Raw genomic sequence first — 17,338 nt, 5'->3', positions numbered from 1 at the left:
ATTCTGTTTTCCCCACTATGTTTGCCTTGGGGTTTAGATTTCAGACAGCTCTTTACTCCAGGGAATCTTTCACAGATGATTTGTGTTTTAATTTTGTCTTGCAGCAGGCAAAGAACTGTCTATCTTTCAGGGTTCAGCAACTGGAACAAAGGCAGGTATGATCCTGTATGGGGGCGTGAGTGATGATGTGTCTGCACATGCACTCCAGACCTTTGAAGAGCTTACTTGTGGGCAAGTGCTACTCACGTTGGGCAATTTCCGATAACTGACACTCGGCGTGGGATTACCTGAAATGAATGCCTTTTGCTGGAATAGCTTCATTTGTTTGTGTCGGTTGTTAAAATAAGTAGGAGTTTCAATCACTAGATGGCAACCCTTTTATAAGTGACAGGCATCGGCGAGATGTAGCATCAGTAGCCTGTACCCTGGACTGTCCGGGGGGAAAAGCAGTGCTTTTCTTGTTTGGGACAAGACTATCCCATGTTACAAGCTGTAAATCACACTGAAAAGGCCGTTCCTAGTAGTGCTGTAATTGAATCAAAGAAAATTTCTGCTTCGTCCTTGAAGATTCCCAGAAACTGGGTGTACAGGAAATGTCAGATTAATGGTTTAAGCAGCCATTGTGAGGCTGTAGAGATGGCTTTTCATCACTCTTCATTTGGCTCCTGTCTTGTGAGGAAATCATTCCTATTGCTTTGGTTGGGTGGAGCTGTCGGGTACATTCGTCAAAAGAAGCTTTCTTAGTCAAACCGAAGGAACGAACAACAATTGGTCATTTTTTTTTTTTAACAGTTTGGCACCAGTCTGTGGCTTTTATTTTTAACCTATTGGAGAGATGAAGAATAGCTCACTTATTTGCAGAGCTGTAGCTAGGAGTTTTTGCTCCCAGAATAATCTCAGAACTATAGTTGGAAGAGATCTTAGAGGACATCTGCTCCATCCTGTTTATTTTATAGATAAGGTAGTTAAGACGACCTACTGGTATTATCAAGGTATTATTAAGATTCAGGGGTAAGATTGGAGCTCAGGGTTTCTGACTCCGGAGCCAGTGAACGTTCTTTCCATTTAACTACACTGTTCCCCCAAAGTCCACCTAGAGGCAGCGGGGGGTGCAGTGGATTGAGCATTGTGCCTGGTGTCACGAAGACCTGAGTTCAAATTTGGCCTCAGACATTTACTAGCTGTGTGACTCTGGACAAGTTACTTACACTTTGCCTCAGTTTCCTTAACTGTAAAATGGGGAAAATAATCGTACCAGCCCGCCGGAGCTGTTGTGAATATCAAATGAGATAATATTTGTGAAGTATAGTACAGTGTCTGGCACGCAGTAAGTGCTATATAAATGCTTGTTTCCTTCTTTACAACATGCCACAAACCATTCCTGGGGCAGATGGTATGGAAGGCACTCTCACTTAAAATTGAGGGCTGCTGGGGACCCTGCTGTGAAGGGGGACCCTTGTAGGGAAAGGAGCAGAGGTGGGGCAAGGAGGGAGCTCACCCCACCCCATTCCACTGTCTAATCCTTACTATTTTAATTATCCTTGCCGACTAGGTGCTAAACTCTTGTTTCTACACTGCTAAAGGACTTCGAGTTTTGACAGCACCTTTTAAATTCAGAACCCTGGGTGGAATTCTTCCCCCTCCCCTCCACCCCATTTGACTCTGGTTAACATTCAAAATCTTTTCTTTCTTCTGGCTTGTAATACTCTCAGCTTCCATCTCATATCATAGAAGCAGTGTTGCTAAGTGGATCATTCAGAAATTTAAAGGGAAAATTAAATAGGAGTGTAATTTTCTTTTTCTCTTTTTCTTTTTTCTTCCTTCCTTCCTTTATCTGTCTTTCTCTCCTTTCTTCCCTACCTTCTTTCCTTCCTTCCTTTCCCTCCCCCTTTCTTCTCTTCCCCTCCTTCCCCCTTTTCCCCCACCCCCTCTCTTCCTTTCTTCCTTCCTTTCTTTCTTTCTTTCTTTCTTTTTTTCTTTCTTTCTTTCTTTCTTTCTTCCTTTCTTTCATAAGGGAGGACTTTCCCTGACTCATTTTTCATTGGATACAAAAATACATCTCACGTAACCTGTCAATTACTGTCAAATCATCACTCTTAACCTATGTAATCTCTCTGCAGGCTCCACTGCTAATTAGTTGTGCCTCTTATGATTGACATGCTGGTTGGTAATGAACTGTGAATTTTTCCCCCCCAGGGCCAAGGTTCTGGCATGGCTTCCTTCTTCAATGCTGTTTGTGGGGATAATCTACGCAGGTTCTAGGGCATTATCTAGATTGGTAAGTAATGAAGAAACCAGAGTCATTGGGTCAATATGTTATTCTCTCTTCTTGAAAAAGAACTTGGTTTTCTTAACATTAGTTTGAAATAGCACTCAAATAGTTTTAGTTAAAATCATGGTGTCTCCATGCAGATGCAAATATATGACTAATTAATTTTCTTAGATTATTCCTTAGAGGGCTCCTAGTTGTGTAAGAAAATATCTTTGATGTTCTGTCTATTTGAAACTTAAATTTGGTGCATAAAAAAGGGAGGTTTAATTCTTTAAAATGGCTTTGGATCATGTAAGCTAAATTTTTACCAAATGGCTATTTCATGGGAGAAGGCTTAGAGTAGGAATCAGGAGATGTGATCTCCCCTTCCACCTGTGCCATCATGAACTTGGAGAAGTCATTCTGTCTTTGTGGTCCTTAGCTTTCTAACATGGAAAATGAAAGTGAGAGACTAGACACTAGATCTTCTGTGGTTCTGATTATTTATGGTTAAAGTGCCTTTCCAATGACCATACAGAGCCTTTAAATGAATAGACTAAATCAAATTGAATGTACATGCCTATCTCAAAGTTGTATTTCATGTTTTGGATCCTTTTTTTTTTTGTTTGCATAGTTTGCTAGGGATCTCTGTAGTAATGAGCTTTCTACTGGCTTATCTGATTTTAATAATAATAGCGATAACAATAATAACCCAATAATGTCACACTTACCAGGCATTAGGGGAGCTTACACCTTTTACCTTCTAAGATTACCATTTAAATAATTTTGAATGGAAATCTTACTAGAGTATATTACATATTTCTTTGCTCTCTTCAAAGAGTTGGAAGATATAACGGATAGAGAGCTAGCCTTGAAAGCCAAGAAGGCCTGGGGTCAGAACCTGTCTCTGACATACTGGCTATGTGACCCTGAGTCTTAACCTCTCAGTGTCCTAGGCAATGCTTTTCGAGTTTTAAGTTGTAGAGAAGGTGCTGACTGGCATTGGAAGAGGGATTTTTCTTATCAAATGCAATTAATTACAAGTCCAGACCCTATGTCTTAAACAGAGAATACTGAACCTAATTTAATCTTTTCTCCATGACTCAGAGCCTTCCTTATTAACATCAGTTATTGAACTACTCTGGGATTATTGAGAAGTGCTTTATTCTGTCACTAAATGGCCTCAGGCTGCCATGTTTGTACATTGGTAGTTCTTTCTTCCTGAATGAGGAGTAGAGGAAGCCACATGCTTCCTAGTGTTTGAGGATTCAGTGGGGCCACTGAGGAAGAAATGTAGCTCGTTCTTGATATGTCTGTGGAAAACGATGTATACAAAACACCCGTGTGGGGTTTGTAAGCCAAATTAGAAAGAGAATAAGCAGTATTCTGAACGAAGAGTTGCCTCTTTCTCAAGAAGAGAAAAAGAGCATGCTGTTTCCCATTGCAGCTAAATCTCCGACTTCTAATTTGAGAAGCTCACAGAGGAATCTAAACTTCCCAGTATGATGTGCTCTCTCAACTACAAATTCCAAAGTTCTTTGGACACAGATGAGGAAAGGACAGAGTATTATTTAACTTGGGATGTCAGTTTTGCTATAAAATTTAGAGTCTTTAACATGAGTAATATATTTATCCTGGTAGCCATGAGGTGAACAGGAAGAAAACAGAGAGAGGGCTAGTGCCAGTGGAAAGATGAGTAACTTTTTCTACCAACACAGATGAACATCTTCTCTGCAACTTCTCATCTTAGAGAGTTTCCTTGGGCTCTGGGTTAAAGGACTTGCCCAAGGTCACATAATCGGTATGTATTAGGTGAGGGACTCGAACCCAGATCTTGATGCTTAAGGCCTGTTCTCTGGCCACTATGCTGCACTTGTGACAATAGAAATGTATATTGTAGTAAATTTTCTCTCAAATGTTAAAAATTTCCCAAAAAGACAATAAGTAAACTGAAGAAATTTATAATATAATTTTTTAAAAATACTGAGTATGAGAAACAAGGTAAAAAGTACCTGAAGTAATATACTAAAACAGTGTGCAAGAAAATGCGACAAATGCTTAAGTGGATAACAGACAATCAGAAAACCAAAGTCATGGGAGGCATTTAGGAATTTTCTTAAACGATTAGACGTTAGAGTATGAAGTAACTACCTAGATAACCTGCCCACAAAGTGAAGGTCTTTCTTAGTTTAATATGATGGAAATATGGGGTTTGGTCATTGGATCAGGGTAGCTGAGAGGACATAGGAAACTTCAACCAATTAGCTGGCTAAAGGATTAGAAGCACACAGCCTTTAAAAAGCAAGAGTCAGTTCTGGGGAGATAGTTTTCCTATTATCTATCTACTATTATTGATGGCTCTGGAGGAGAACATGAGGCTGGCGACCTTGCACAGCCCTCCCTCACTCAAATCAAAGTTGACTGCAAGTCATGTCATCATGGTCCTCTTTGAGAACAAAGAAATAAGCTCAGAGAGTAACCCTATACTGAAGAAAAGACTGGAAAACAGTGATGGTCTTGGAGGATGGATCAAGGCTGCTGAACCCCAGATTGGGAACTGGAAAACATTGACAAAATAGGTCATTTCAAGGATGAAATGATCACAGAGGCAAATTGAGAAGTTATTAACTACTTGGCTTTAGGCAGAGAGAGAAGGCTCCAGCAGTTGTCTGGACAGTCAGAAGTCCTCCATCACTATTATGTCATGCCTTTGTGTCAAGTTTGTGATCTGTTTCTGAGCTTCTCATTGTTTCTTTTTTCCATCAGGGTGGTCTGTCTACTCAGATGACAATATTACATCTGTTTCTGCCTCTGTTGATCTTTGCCTACTTGCTGTCCACTGTACTTCTTCTGGTTTCTGGATTTCCTCACATGAATATATTTCCATCTGCTATTCTGTTCTACCCCTTCACTATCTCATCCCACTTAAAAAAATCTATCCTGTTTCTCTCAAATAAGATGTACCCATCCTGAGCCATAATCTATGTTTTCCAGTTCATCCATTTTCAAAGTCCAGGTTTGTGGTCTAAACTAATTGTGTATTCTTTCTCTGTCAAAAAACGGTCCTTCCTTGTATTCCCTTTGAAGACAGATAGGAGGTATCGCAGTGAATTGATCTATTTGTAAAATGTCATGTTGGTTTGTTAGGAAAAACAACCAAAAAAGCTAAGCATGGACTAACTAATACAATCTAGATAGTATAGTATAAAGAGACAATCCCTGGCTTTTAAACACCTGATTATCAGTGACTCGCATGTAGACATACATGTCCTACCCTACCTTATATCTTACTCTCATCTGTGACCTTTGACATTGAGGCTCTCATGAAAAAATGTGAGTCTTGGGGAGATTCTGAGAATCTATAAGCAGAAATCAGAAATAAGGTGTTCCTGGAGAAGGCAAATCTAGCATAATGCAACTGATCTTAGGGTCTAGATTCCCAGGCAAGGCCAGGGTGGGGAGGAGCCAGGGTACCTTCTCACAAAACAGCATCTTCTCCTATAAGTGTCTGATTTTTTCACTTTTTTTTCTTACTAAACCAGGGTACCTTCTCACAAAACAGCATCTTCTCCTATAAGTGTCTGATTTTTTCACTTTTTTTTCTTACTAAACCTGAATTTCTACCTATTAGATATTCTTATAGGTTGACAAATATCCTCTTTAAAAAAATAAAAATATAAAAAATGCTTAGGTATGAATCAGTTCTGGCCATGGATTTAGGGAACTCCCAGTGAGAAAATTCCCTCTACCAAAGCAAATTGGCGCATTCTTTGCAACAATGGTCTTAGAGAATAGCTTGAGACACTGAGAAGTTAAGAGATTGTACAAGGTCACCCAGAAATTATGTGCCTGAGGAGAGTGACTTGACCTCAAGCCTATCTAATCTGATACCAGATTATCTAATCATACTACCCTGCCTTATAGGTCTTGTCAAGCAAGTTAATTCACAGATCTTAGTGTAATGGCTAAAGGTCTGTCTTCTGAGTGACCGAGACCTGAGTTCAGATGATACTTCTCACACATCCATACTGTCTGTGTAGGGGGCCATCTCCTATAGTTGTCCTGAGTTATATCTTGGCACTGGACCCAGATGGCTCCAGAGGAGAGAATGAGACTGGTGACCCTGCACAGCTCTCCTTCCCTTAAATCCAGTTCACTTGCAAGTCACAGCATCATCTTCCTGACATCATGGTCCTCTTCGGGAATGAAGGACAAGCAACAATAACAACAGCCGGTCTGTGTGACTCTGAAAAAGTCTCTTAGCCTGGCACAGTACCCTTACCCTCCCTGCCCGTTCCTTCCCCCCTTCCCTTGCATATCACCCACCTCCCCACCCCAAGCACATTTCTAAACTATAACTCTCAGAACAGTTGCTGTTATACATTAGCAGAGGGAGCTTCCTCACCTGGAGCAGAAGATGTCTTTGTATTTATGAAACCATAACTGAGTCCTGCTAACAGTTAGCTATTTTTCCCCCGAGGGGAATAAAATAGATAATTTTGATGTATGGAGCACTTTAGTAGGGTGTAGGGCATGCCTGAGTGGGATATCTAAGTGTTAAGGGTTTAGGTAAACCTGTCACATAGGAAATTAAGAAAACGCTCCTTTTTTCCTTCTTAAACCCTAGGACCATTTGTCCCCAAGATTCAGAGAACTATTAGTGATTTAGTACCACAACACTTTGATTTTAGTAATCTAGTGGTCTAGCCTGGGAACCTAACATTGTTTCTATGGTAAAGGCATCCAGAGTTTTAACATACAGCTATGGTCAAACTTTCGGAATGTATAACTGTTTTATTAATTGGCAAACCAAATTAAGAACAGGTAGCACAAAATGGAAAACTAGAAAAAGAGTAAGCAATATAAAATGTAACTTCACAGTTAAAATAGACATGTATTTTTCTGACTCATGAATTTAGTTTTAATAGGTTTGGTTTTGTTTTTGGCAGGGAGGGAGGTACAGATTTATACTGGGTAAAATCAAAGAATAGGATGTTTGATCAATCATACCAGTTTATTCTGGGCCCAAAATAGCTTGAGCACTGGATGTCTTTTGGCCCCTCTTGATGTTGTCATTGTTCAAATCTGGCTTCTCGTGCTTACTAACTGGGTGTCCCTGGGCAAGCATGGTGCCTGGCACATAGTGGACGCTCAATAAATGTTTATTCATTGATTACTGATGAATTGATCAAAGGCACTTACCCCCTCTTAGCTTCAGTTTCCTCAACTCTAAAATAAAGATGAGAATATCACCTATACCCCAGAGTTGTGAGGATAAGATGAGATAGTATTTGTAAAGTGCTTTTCAAATACTAGAACTCTACATATTGTAGTTTTCATTATTATATGAAATCTTATTCACGCACAATTGTCTGGCGTGAAAGCTTCTCTACTTTTGCTACCTTGTAAAGTGTACAGATTTTATTACAACTATTTATTTGTTCAGAGGCTTTCTTCTTCTTCTTTTGACTCTACAACTGTGTTGTGGATGGAGACAGCATGGCAGAGTGAATTAGAGTGTAAGACTTTGAGACGAGAAGACGTGGGTTCAAATCCTGTATCAGATGTTTCATCTTGGTGACCATGGGCAAATCACTTAATGTCTCTGAACTTCAATTTCCTCGATAATGATTCCCATAGTACTGCCTTGCAGAGTTGTTTTGAAGCTCAAGTGAGAATGTACGATAAAGCACTTTGCGCCCTTTGTACTCTATAAATGTCAGCAGCGATGGTGATGATGGTAAGCAGAGTGTTAAATTAGATTTTTCCAGCACTTTAAATGTGTTTTTTTTCAAAGCAACATGTCATTTGATCCTTAAAACAAGTGATGAGGTTGATCATATTACAAATATACTCTTTCCTGAAGTACAGAATGTTCAAAAAAATTAAGCAGATTATCTAAGGTGACCAAAACGATTAGCTTGGACTAAAACCCAGGTCTCCTGACTCTCAGACTTGTACTCATTCAGATCCCAATCACTAGAACTTCAGGCTGTGACACAGAATCCACTCTGAGGGTAGCCGCACAAAGCCCAGCTGTATCAATTCAGTCTCTTTCTATGCTGTTGTAGCTCATTGAAGAGAAAGAAACCCTATTTTTAAAAAACAAGCAAGACCTTTGTTTGTTTACTACACAGATAGCATAATCTAGCATCTTCTTGGGTTTTTCTGATTTTTTTAAAAACGATAATTAAAACGAATGGATAGGTATCATCAGGCATAGAGCTTTGGTTGGCTTGAAAATGGCTATTGCCATGATTGGCCAGTTCATTCAAAGCATTAGAGAGAGATCATGAAAGGAGTATTCTCTACCTATGGGTGTGCCAGTGTGTGTTTGACAGCTTCCCAATGGGGTGCAGCCATTTCACAGTGCACGTAGTGAGTGCTTAATAAATGCTTATTGATTGACTGACAAGGCCTTGAAACCTTGCTCTCATATAGCTACACCAGAGCAGAAACACATGGGACAGAATTGAATTAATAAATTTACAAATGTATTTTTCTGAGTGGTATTTACCAGATTTTCTCTCTTCAAAATTCACAACTGACTTACTTGCATCATTAGTTAAAGGAATTGTTATTATAGCAATGTTATTGGTTGTTGGAATGTCTGGGCTTATGTAATAAAGAGAGGCACTCTAACTTGCTCCTTTGTCTAGACCTCTGGCTCTTGGGGCCAGATCTACTTTATACCAATAATTTGCTTCTGTGTCCCTAAAGTCCCTCTGCTGCCTGTAAACCACAAATGGGTGATGCAACAGTTAGGATTGTTGGAGGAGAGAAAAGATTTCAATTCACTCTCCAGCTACTTGGAGTAATGCTTCCCCACCTTCCTGTACTTAATAAGCTCACAGAGATGATGCTTACTCAGGCAGCTTGCAGGAGGAAGTGTGGCACTGCTTTCATGGGGACATAGATCCAAGAGTTGTTGCTTATCCAGATCCAACTGACATTTTTTTCCTTCCTAGAACCTTAATTCTTCTAGGCCTGATGGTTCTTCTTCAAGGATTTAGCTTGGGGCATTGTATTCTTCACTTCCTCTTCTGAATTTGAGCAGGTTGATGATCAGAGCTCAGTCTCCCGTTTGTACAGATATCAGGTGATATCATCATAACTTTGGCTACCCACACCAGAGGGTTTTTCTACTTCAGGAAGATAAGGTCAGGACTTAGCAGGGTATTGCAAGTCTGCATGAAGGCCTGTCAACAGGAAGGTTGGCTACTCCACTTATCCTTTGATTCTGTTGTCCTGGCTTCATATCACATTCTGTCTGTGTCTCCTCTCCTCCCTCTCCCCCTCTCTTTCACAGGCTCTAGCACTAAACTCATTCAATAAATGAAGGTGGGGTATGTGTGTGAGAATCCACAGAAAGGATGAAACCCATGTGGAGTTAGTTAACTTAGCTTGCTAAATGAGCTGGTTTTGGCTCCAGGGCACATTTTTTTAAATGGCTCCTGAAACTAATACTACATAATGCAAGTTGGCTCCACAGAGGATAAGTATGTAAATTTTGGTGTTAAATTCTCTTGACTGTTATTTTCTATAGTGTTTCTCCTGTGGAGGTGGTGTGGTGCAGGGCTCAAGATGCTTCTAACAGAAGGTTCTAGTTGAAATTGTTTGGTGGAGTGAGGGGGAGCGGCGTGGCGGCATGCAGTCAGGGTCCAGCTGTGGAATTAAGGTTGTTTTTACATAGTCAGCTGTACTTTCCTTCTCAGTGAAGTACTCAAGAAAACAGCTGGCTTCTTAACTATCTTCTTACACTTTATAAAAGTGTTGAATACAACCTTTAGAAAATGGTAGCAAGTAATTATTAAAATTAGATTTGTGTTGAATTTTAATTTTATTAAGGACTAGGGGAAGGAAAAGATAGTTGAGACCATTGGCACAGAACCTCAGACTTTTTTTTTCTGGAGGGGGGAAGGCAGGGCAATTGGGGTTAAGTGACTTGCCCAAGGTCATACAGCTAGTAAGTATGTCAGGCATCTGAGGCCGGATTTGAACTCAGGTCCTCCTGACTCCAGGGTTGGTGCTCTATTCTCTGAGCCACCTAGCTGCCCCCAGAACCTCAGACTTGGAAGGGACCTCAGGAACTGTCTGGTCCAACCCATATTTGACTAAGAATTGCTTTTGTTACAACATCCCCAACAAATGGAATATGCAGAGGATGTAGAGTTAGATTTTGAAAGTCTTAACTCTCCAACTTTCTAGGAGTGTGACTTTGGACAAGTAAGTTATAGCTCAGTGAGACTCAGTTTCCTCAACTGTGAAATGGGGATAATTACAAAAATAAAGAATCATGAAATCCAGGAACCAGAGATGGTGAAATATGACAGAGATTATTGGGGTAAAAGTCAAACGAGGCAGAAACAGAAGTGATTTTGTCATTGGAATATACTTAATATTTATTTGGACTGAAAGAGGAAATGGACAAAGAGTTTGGGAAACATCATAGGCCCAGCACAGAGACATGCTTCCTCCCACAAATAAGATGACCAATAATTTCTTTATTTGCTTTATTGATAATTTCATCCTTCAAGAGGTGGAAGATTCAGTAAGGGCAGTTTTATTCTGGATCTGATGCTGATTGCTGGGGGTGGAAATGGTGGGTACTCTGGTGGGTAGAAGTGGGGGGAAAGTAACCACTCTATCATGGAACCTGTCATAGAGAACAATTAGAAATTTGGACATAGTCTGATGTGAAGCCTAGATTTGGGGAAAGCAGATTTCAAAGGGTTCGGAGAAAAGATAGGTAGGATCCCATGAAATGAAATACTTTAGGTGAAGCTAGCCAAGGAGCAGGGCATACTCACAAATGAAGGACTTTTTTTTCCTGAAGATTTAAATGAAAACAATTTCCAATAAGGAAGGAAAGTCATATTTGTCTGAAGAGACCAATTTAGATGCTTGGGGAACTAAACATACAACTTACATTTGAAAAAGAAATGAACAGAAAATAGAAACAAGGCCAGATAACAGACAATGAATATGAGTGTGGTAATGTCATGTAAAAATAATGTCAGGAATGCTAAAACTCAGAATGAGCTGAAGCTTGCAAGGGAAGCTAAGGGACCACAGAAAGGGCTTTTCTGTTTGTTTTAGTCATATTAGAAGAAAGAGGAGCATTAAAGAAGGACTAAACTAGATGGGGCTTTTACTTAGAGTAAATAGGAGGATGATAACACCAGAGAGAAGGAAGAACTGTTCAATTCTTTGACTTTTCATTTTTATATTTTGTGATTAAATTTTTCAGTTGTTACACATTTTTTCTCCCACCTTTCCCTACTTCCCATTGAAAAATAAAAGAAAAGAAAAAAACCCTCCTGTAACCAAAAAGTACAGTCAAAGCAAAACAAATTTGGATATTGGCCATTTCCAAGACCGTAGCTCTCATTGAACATCTTGAGTCCATTGCCTCTCTGTCAGGGGGTGGGTAGCATTGTTCATCATCCATCCTCTGGAATCATTGTGGAGCATTAAGTCTTTCAGGATTGGTCATTTTTATAATTTTGATCTCCTAGTGTAAATTGTTCAGCTCTTGCTTACTTTATTCTGTGCCAGTTCACTTAAGCCTTCTCAGGTTCCTCTGAAAATGTCTTTTTCATCATTTCTTTTATAGTCTCTTGAGTTATTCCCCAGTTGATGTGCAACCCCTTACTTTCCAGGTCATTGATGAGAGGGAGAGAGAGAGAGAGACAGAGTCAGAGAGACAGAAAGACAGAGATGCTCAAATCTCATTTCATTCCAGGACTTTTGTACTGGAAATGGTAGGACAAAATTGACTAACGAGGAGGTGATACTCGAGATAAATAAGGAGAGGTCGTAGGATAGTAAGCTTCCATTGGTAAATGCAGATCCGTTGTCCCAGATGAACTACATCATCAAATCCTGAAATAGGTAGATGTGATCATTGAGAACAGAAGAAGTAGCATAAGATTGAAGAAGGGAAAATGTCCTCATTTTCAGAAAAAAAGGAGGAAGAGAACAGAATCTGAAAACTATTGGCCAATGAGCTTAAATTCAATTTCTGTGAAAATTATAGAACAAGGCATTGAAGAGTTTGCTAGTGAGTTTCTAGAAAGGGAAGCAGTGATTACAAAGAAGCAGCACAGATTGATCAAGAATAGGTCATACCAGGCTAACCTCCTTTCCTTTTTTGATTGGACTGCTAAAGTAGTAGATGAAAGGAATGCTTTGGGTATAGCTCACCTAGATTTTGGCAAAGCTTTTTTTTAAAGATAGAGTTCTATCTATTTTTATAATATCTTTTGCTTTTACATCATCTAGATTTCTCGCTGTATAACTTCCTCTTCCCAGGGAGCAGTTCATATTAACAAAGAAAAAGAGAAAGAAGAAGAAAAAAATTCGTCAAAACTGATCAATATAAAAAACCTAATATATTCCGTGTTCCATACCTATGGACTCCTGACTTCTGCAAAGGAGTGGGAGAATGTGTTTTCTCCTGTTTTTTTCTTTGGGGCCAAACCTTGTTCTCTTTAATTTTGCAATCTTCATTTTTTATCGTATGATTTTTTTTCTTCTCTTTTTTAATTATTAATTTAAGAATTAGCAAAAAACACATTTCATTATGCAAAGAGCAAAAAAGAGGGCTGTATGTGAACTCATAAAATTATATTACATAGTATATTAAAGTGTATATTAAATTTAACAAGATAGTAATAAAATTGCCCTGCTTGTGTCTGTCCCCTACTGAACTTGCTTTTATTTTTTTCTGTGTATTTTTAATGTTGTATTGGTGTCCTTTTTTATCCTTTCCTATACTACCTCCCTGTAGACTCCTCTTGTAACAAATAATTAGTAAACAACAGCATCAACAAATCAGCACATTGGCCATGGCTTAAAATGTTCTTGGTAATTTTGCAACATTAATTTTCAGTTGTTTGTAGCTGCTGCCCTTTCTATTTGCATTATTGTAATATTGGTTTTTATTGTTTTATTGATTCATTTTGTATCAGTTCATATATGCTTCTCTATATTCATCATTTCTTAATAACAGCACAGTATCTCATTACATTTATGAAACACAATTTGTTTAGTCACCCTGATTGATGAGTATCACTTTGGTTCCAATTCTTTGCTGCCAGAAAAAGTGATCTTATAGATACTTGATGTATGTGATCCCCTTCTTTTGGTCAATAGGATGTATACCTCGCAGTGGCATTTCTGGGTCAAAAGATACGAACCTTTTCGTTGCTTTATATGTATAATTCCAAGTTAGCAAAAGCTTTTGATAGAGTTTCTTATACTATTCCTGTGAGGAAGATAGAGATTTATAGATTAGATACCCTTCTCCCCCACCCACTGAGAAAGCAAGCAATATGCTATCAATTATACATGTGAAATCATGCAAAACTTATTTCCGTATTCTACATTGCAAAATAAAAAGCCAGAAAAATAGTGAGAAAACTATACTTCAACTTGTGCTCAGAGTTCATCAGTCCTTTCTCTGGAGGTGGATAGCATTTTTCATCATGAGTCTTTGAATCATCTGGCATCATTGTATTGATCAGAGTAGCAAAGTCTTTCACAGTTGATCATTGTTACAATGTTGCTGTTACGGTGTACAATGATCTTCTGATTCTTCTCATTTCACTTTGCATCAGTTCATACGGTTTCCATGTTTTTCTGAAACCATCCCCCTTGTCATTTCTTATAGTATAGCACAGTAGTACTTCATCACAGTTATGTGCTACAACTTGTTCAGTCACTATCCAATTCATGAGCATCCCCTCAATCTCCAATTCTTTGCCAGCACAAAAAAGAGTTGCTATAAATATTTTTGTACATGTAGGTTCTTTTCCTTTTTCATCTTTGAGATACAGACTTAGTCGTGGTATTGCTAGGTCAGTTTTATAGCTCGGTTAGTTTTATAGCCCGTTGGGCATAGTTTCAAATTGTTCTCCAGAATGATTAGGCCAGGTCATAACTCTACCAACAGTTTATTAGTGAAACTATTTTCTCTCATCTCTTTCAGAATTTGTCTTTTCTGATAGGTTGAGATGGAATCTCAGAGTTGTCTTAATTTGCATTTCTCTAATCAATAGTGATTTAGAGTGTTTTTTCATATGAATATAGATAACTTTGATTTTTTCCTCTGAAAACTGCCAGTTCATATGCCTTAACAATTTATCAATTGGAGAATAGCTCTTACTTTTATAAATTTGGCTCAGTTCCATATATATTTGAGAAAAGAAGCGTTTATCAGAGACACTTACTGTAAACATTTTTTTTATCACTTCATTGTCTATGGTACTTTTTCGTCAGCAGGGACTGTCTTTGGCAGGTTTTTTTTGTATCCTCAGTGCTTAGCACGGTTTCTGGCAAATAGTAGGCACTTAGTAAATGTTTATTGGTTGTTTTACTTGTTCCTAACAGAGCAGCAAAAATAGTATAAGGAGATTTCAGTGTGGCTTGGTCCTAGAAATAGGTCAGGGGACCTTGATTTTTACCCCTCTATCATCTGTTCATCGCCTTTCTTGAGGCAGATTTTCTCCCTTACTTTGATAGAGTTTTACTTTAGTGAAAAGGGGATGGGAATCGATTCTTCCTGTATCCCCATCCTGACATTACATGACTAGAATTCCTTTTACCTCCCAGCCAAACTGTCTAGTAGGTCTCTGACATAAACACTGGGGCAGGATCTCTGGTCACATGGCTAGTGAATTGAGGCATAGGAATATTAGATAGAGTGCTTAAAACTAAAGGAAGATATTTAGGAATGGGAATGAGGGATGGGATGCCTGAGTTCAAGTTATTCCTTAACCTGGACTACGGACTGAATGTTTTCCTGACTTGTTTTCTGTAAGAACATCAACTAATAAGAATTATAATTGTATTTTAGTTTTTTTTCTTAAAGTAATTTTCTGTTTAGTGCTATTTTTAATAGGTTGAAAGCTTTGACTTCCAACTGCACATTCAGCTGTGCAGCTGACTTTGACATAGATAAACCAGTGAAAGAAAGATTTAGTTTTATTCATTATTAACCAAAGCTCAGAAGAGAGAGAGCACGGTGGACAGAAAGCTGGCCTTTGTGTTAGGATTTGAGTTTTGCCTTTGACACACACACTGGGTACGTGACCTGGGGCAAATCACTTAAACTGTCAGTGTCTTGAGCATCTTCCCAAGACCATAAATTACAAATGAGTTATTGATCTGCTTTGGTGGAAGCAGTTTCCATTCTGGAAGTTTCACATACCAATGGCATCACAGGCCTGAATAAAAAAAATGCTTAATAAGTGAGGTGATTTGTTCAAAGAGCCAGGATTTAAACCTAGGGATTATTCTGACATAGACTCTAGTATCCTTTCTTCCCTGAAATGCTTTAGGAAATTGACATCAATGGCAGTATCTACATAATCTTCATGGGCTTTTGAGTTTCAGAGTGTCTGTAAATAATAATCTCCGCAAAGTAGCTTTAGAAGGAAAAGGAGGTGAACCTGGGAGCTTTTGGTAACTCCAATTTGAAGAATAATATATGACTGGGGTGTTTTCCTTGCCAGCTGGGGAGAAAGCCCCCATCATAAATAAAGGCTTATGATGTCTTGTCATGAACAAAATAAACAAAAGTGTGTATATGCTGCTGTGATAGAAGATCCTACATTTTTGTTTTACTTGTTGACTTTTTTTAAAAATAAAAATCAATCCCTTATGCTAGGAACATTGCTGGGAAATGTACTGATTTCTGATGGTCACTTTCCTGCTTTTCTTTCAGTCCATTCCTGTGTTCTTCACATTGCATAATGCATCAGAAGTTATTGTCTGTCTGTACCAGAAGTGCATTTCAAAAGAGGTAACTAATTGTGCAGTGGGAAATGCCCCCTGCTCTCCTTTAGAGAGGGAAGAGGTTTATAATGCCCAATTGGGAATGCAGTTGAATTCCATGCCTTGGGTTTAGTAAGTTCTGCCTTATAACCCACTAGTCAACATTCTCCATTTCAAGGATCAAGTTTTTGACCTTTTGGGAAATGATAGTTTCATTGGAATAAAAAACACAGAAATACAGAGAGGGTTTGGCCTGGTTTCTCCTCTCTTTCCCACCATTCTTATTTAGCTATTCTTATTAGTTCTTTTTATAATTTAACTTTATTAAAAAAGTTGATACCAATTTAAGAGAATACTATGTTTATATTTGCATGTACACAAGTGTCAAAGTGTGACTATAAAGTAGTGTAGTCATTTGTGAGATCAGTCTATTTACTTTACACATGACATAGCTTGAAGATTGAAGTTTTGTGATGATCATTGTCTCTCTGGGTATGTATGTCATTCCTTCACTGGGTATAAGTTTGGCTTTGGAAGAGGCGTATACCTTTTTTTAGGATACTGAAGTACCATTTAACTTGAAGGAATTAATTGATCTACTTCCCTACCTAACTTGCCATCTGTGCAAAGGGGACAAGTAGGTCATTTATAAGTTATTTCCTGTATAGCAACAAAGCTAATTCTTTTACCCACTCACCATCATTTTATTGCCGAAGTTATCTGGTCAAAAGATTATCTGAAAGCAAAGGGTTCACTTCTGGAAATTGAAAGAACATTTTGTCATTGGGTTAATTTTAGTGTCTTAAAAGATTAAATTTACTAAATCATGTCCTGAAAACACAGACATATTACTTCTAGGTGAGTGTGTAACTCCTGAATATCTTAAGTTCACAGCCAAAATGGAGATCAGAGCCCTGCATCTTTCCCCTTTTAAACAAACTATTCAAGTGTTGGATGTGTTATACTCATGGGGAAGTTATTAGATAATTATAGCCTAATAAATAGCTTTACCTTAATAGCTATATATTGTAGATTGTCCCAAAGGTATCACCTCTGTGATGTAATTTTCCCATTTCATTGATAGATTTGTTTCTTCACCTCTCAAGACCTGTCCCTGCAATTTGGATATACTGCCACCAGATGGCAGTGACAAGTAATAGGTGTGCTTGGTCTGGTCAGCAAGGGCGTAGGCTCAATAGAGGGAATTAAGGATGATCAGAAAAGGCTTCTTGTAGAAGGTGGGATTCCTTGCAATGATAAAATCAAAGTTTTTTTTTTTTTAAGGGAGAGTGAAATTTATAAGGCCCT

At 38.5% G+C, this 17,338-nt stretch overlaps 1 protein-coding gene across 1 annotated transcript in view; it reads left to right on the top strand.

Annotated features, from left to right (window-relative positions):
- TMEM241 (transmembrane protein 241) overlaps positions 1 to 17,338 on the top strand; it is a 162,635-nt gene that overhangs the window by 35,708 nt on the left and 109,589 nt on the right. Inside the window, exons 4-5 of the mRNA XM_036769346.1 lie at positions 2,197 to 2,278; positions 15,981 to 16,058. Of these exons, the coding sequence (XP_036625241.1) occupies positions 2,197 to 2,278; positions 15,981 to 16,058 (160 nt within the window). The remainder of the gene's footprint in view (positions 1 to 2,196; positions 2,279 to 15,980; positions 16,059 to 17,338) is intronic.

Source organism: Trichosurus vulpecula, chromosome 1 (genome assembly GCF_011100635.1).
Source record: "Trichosurus vulpecula isolate mTriVul1 chromosome 1, mTriVul1.pri, whole genome shotgun sequence".
Taxonomy (NCBI): Eukaryota; Metazoa; Chordata; class Mammalia; order Diprotodontia; family Phalangeridae; genus Trichosurus; species Trichosurus vulpecula.
The sequence above is the reverse complement of the archived record's forward strand: the minus strand, read 5'-3'. Positions and strand labels throughout refer to the sequence as shown.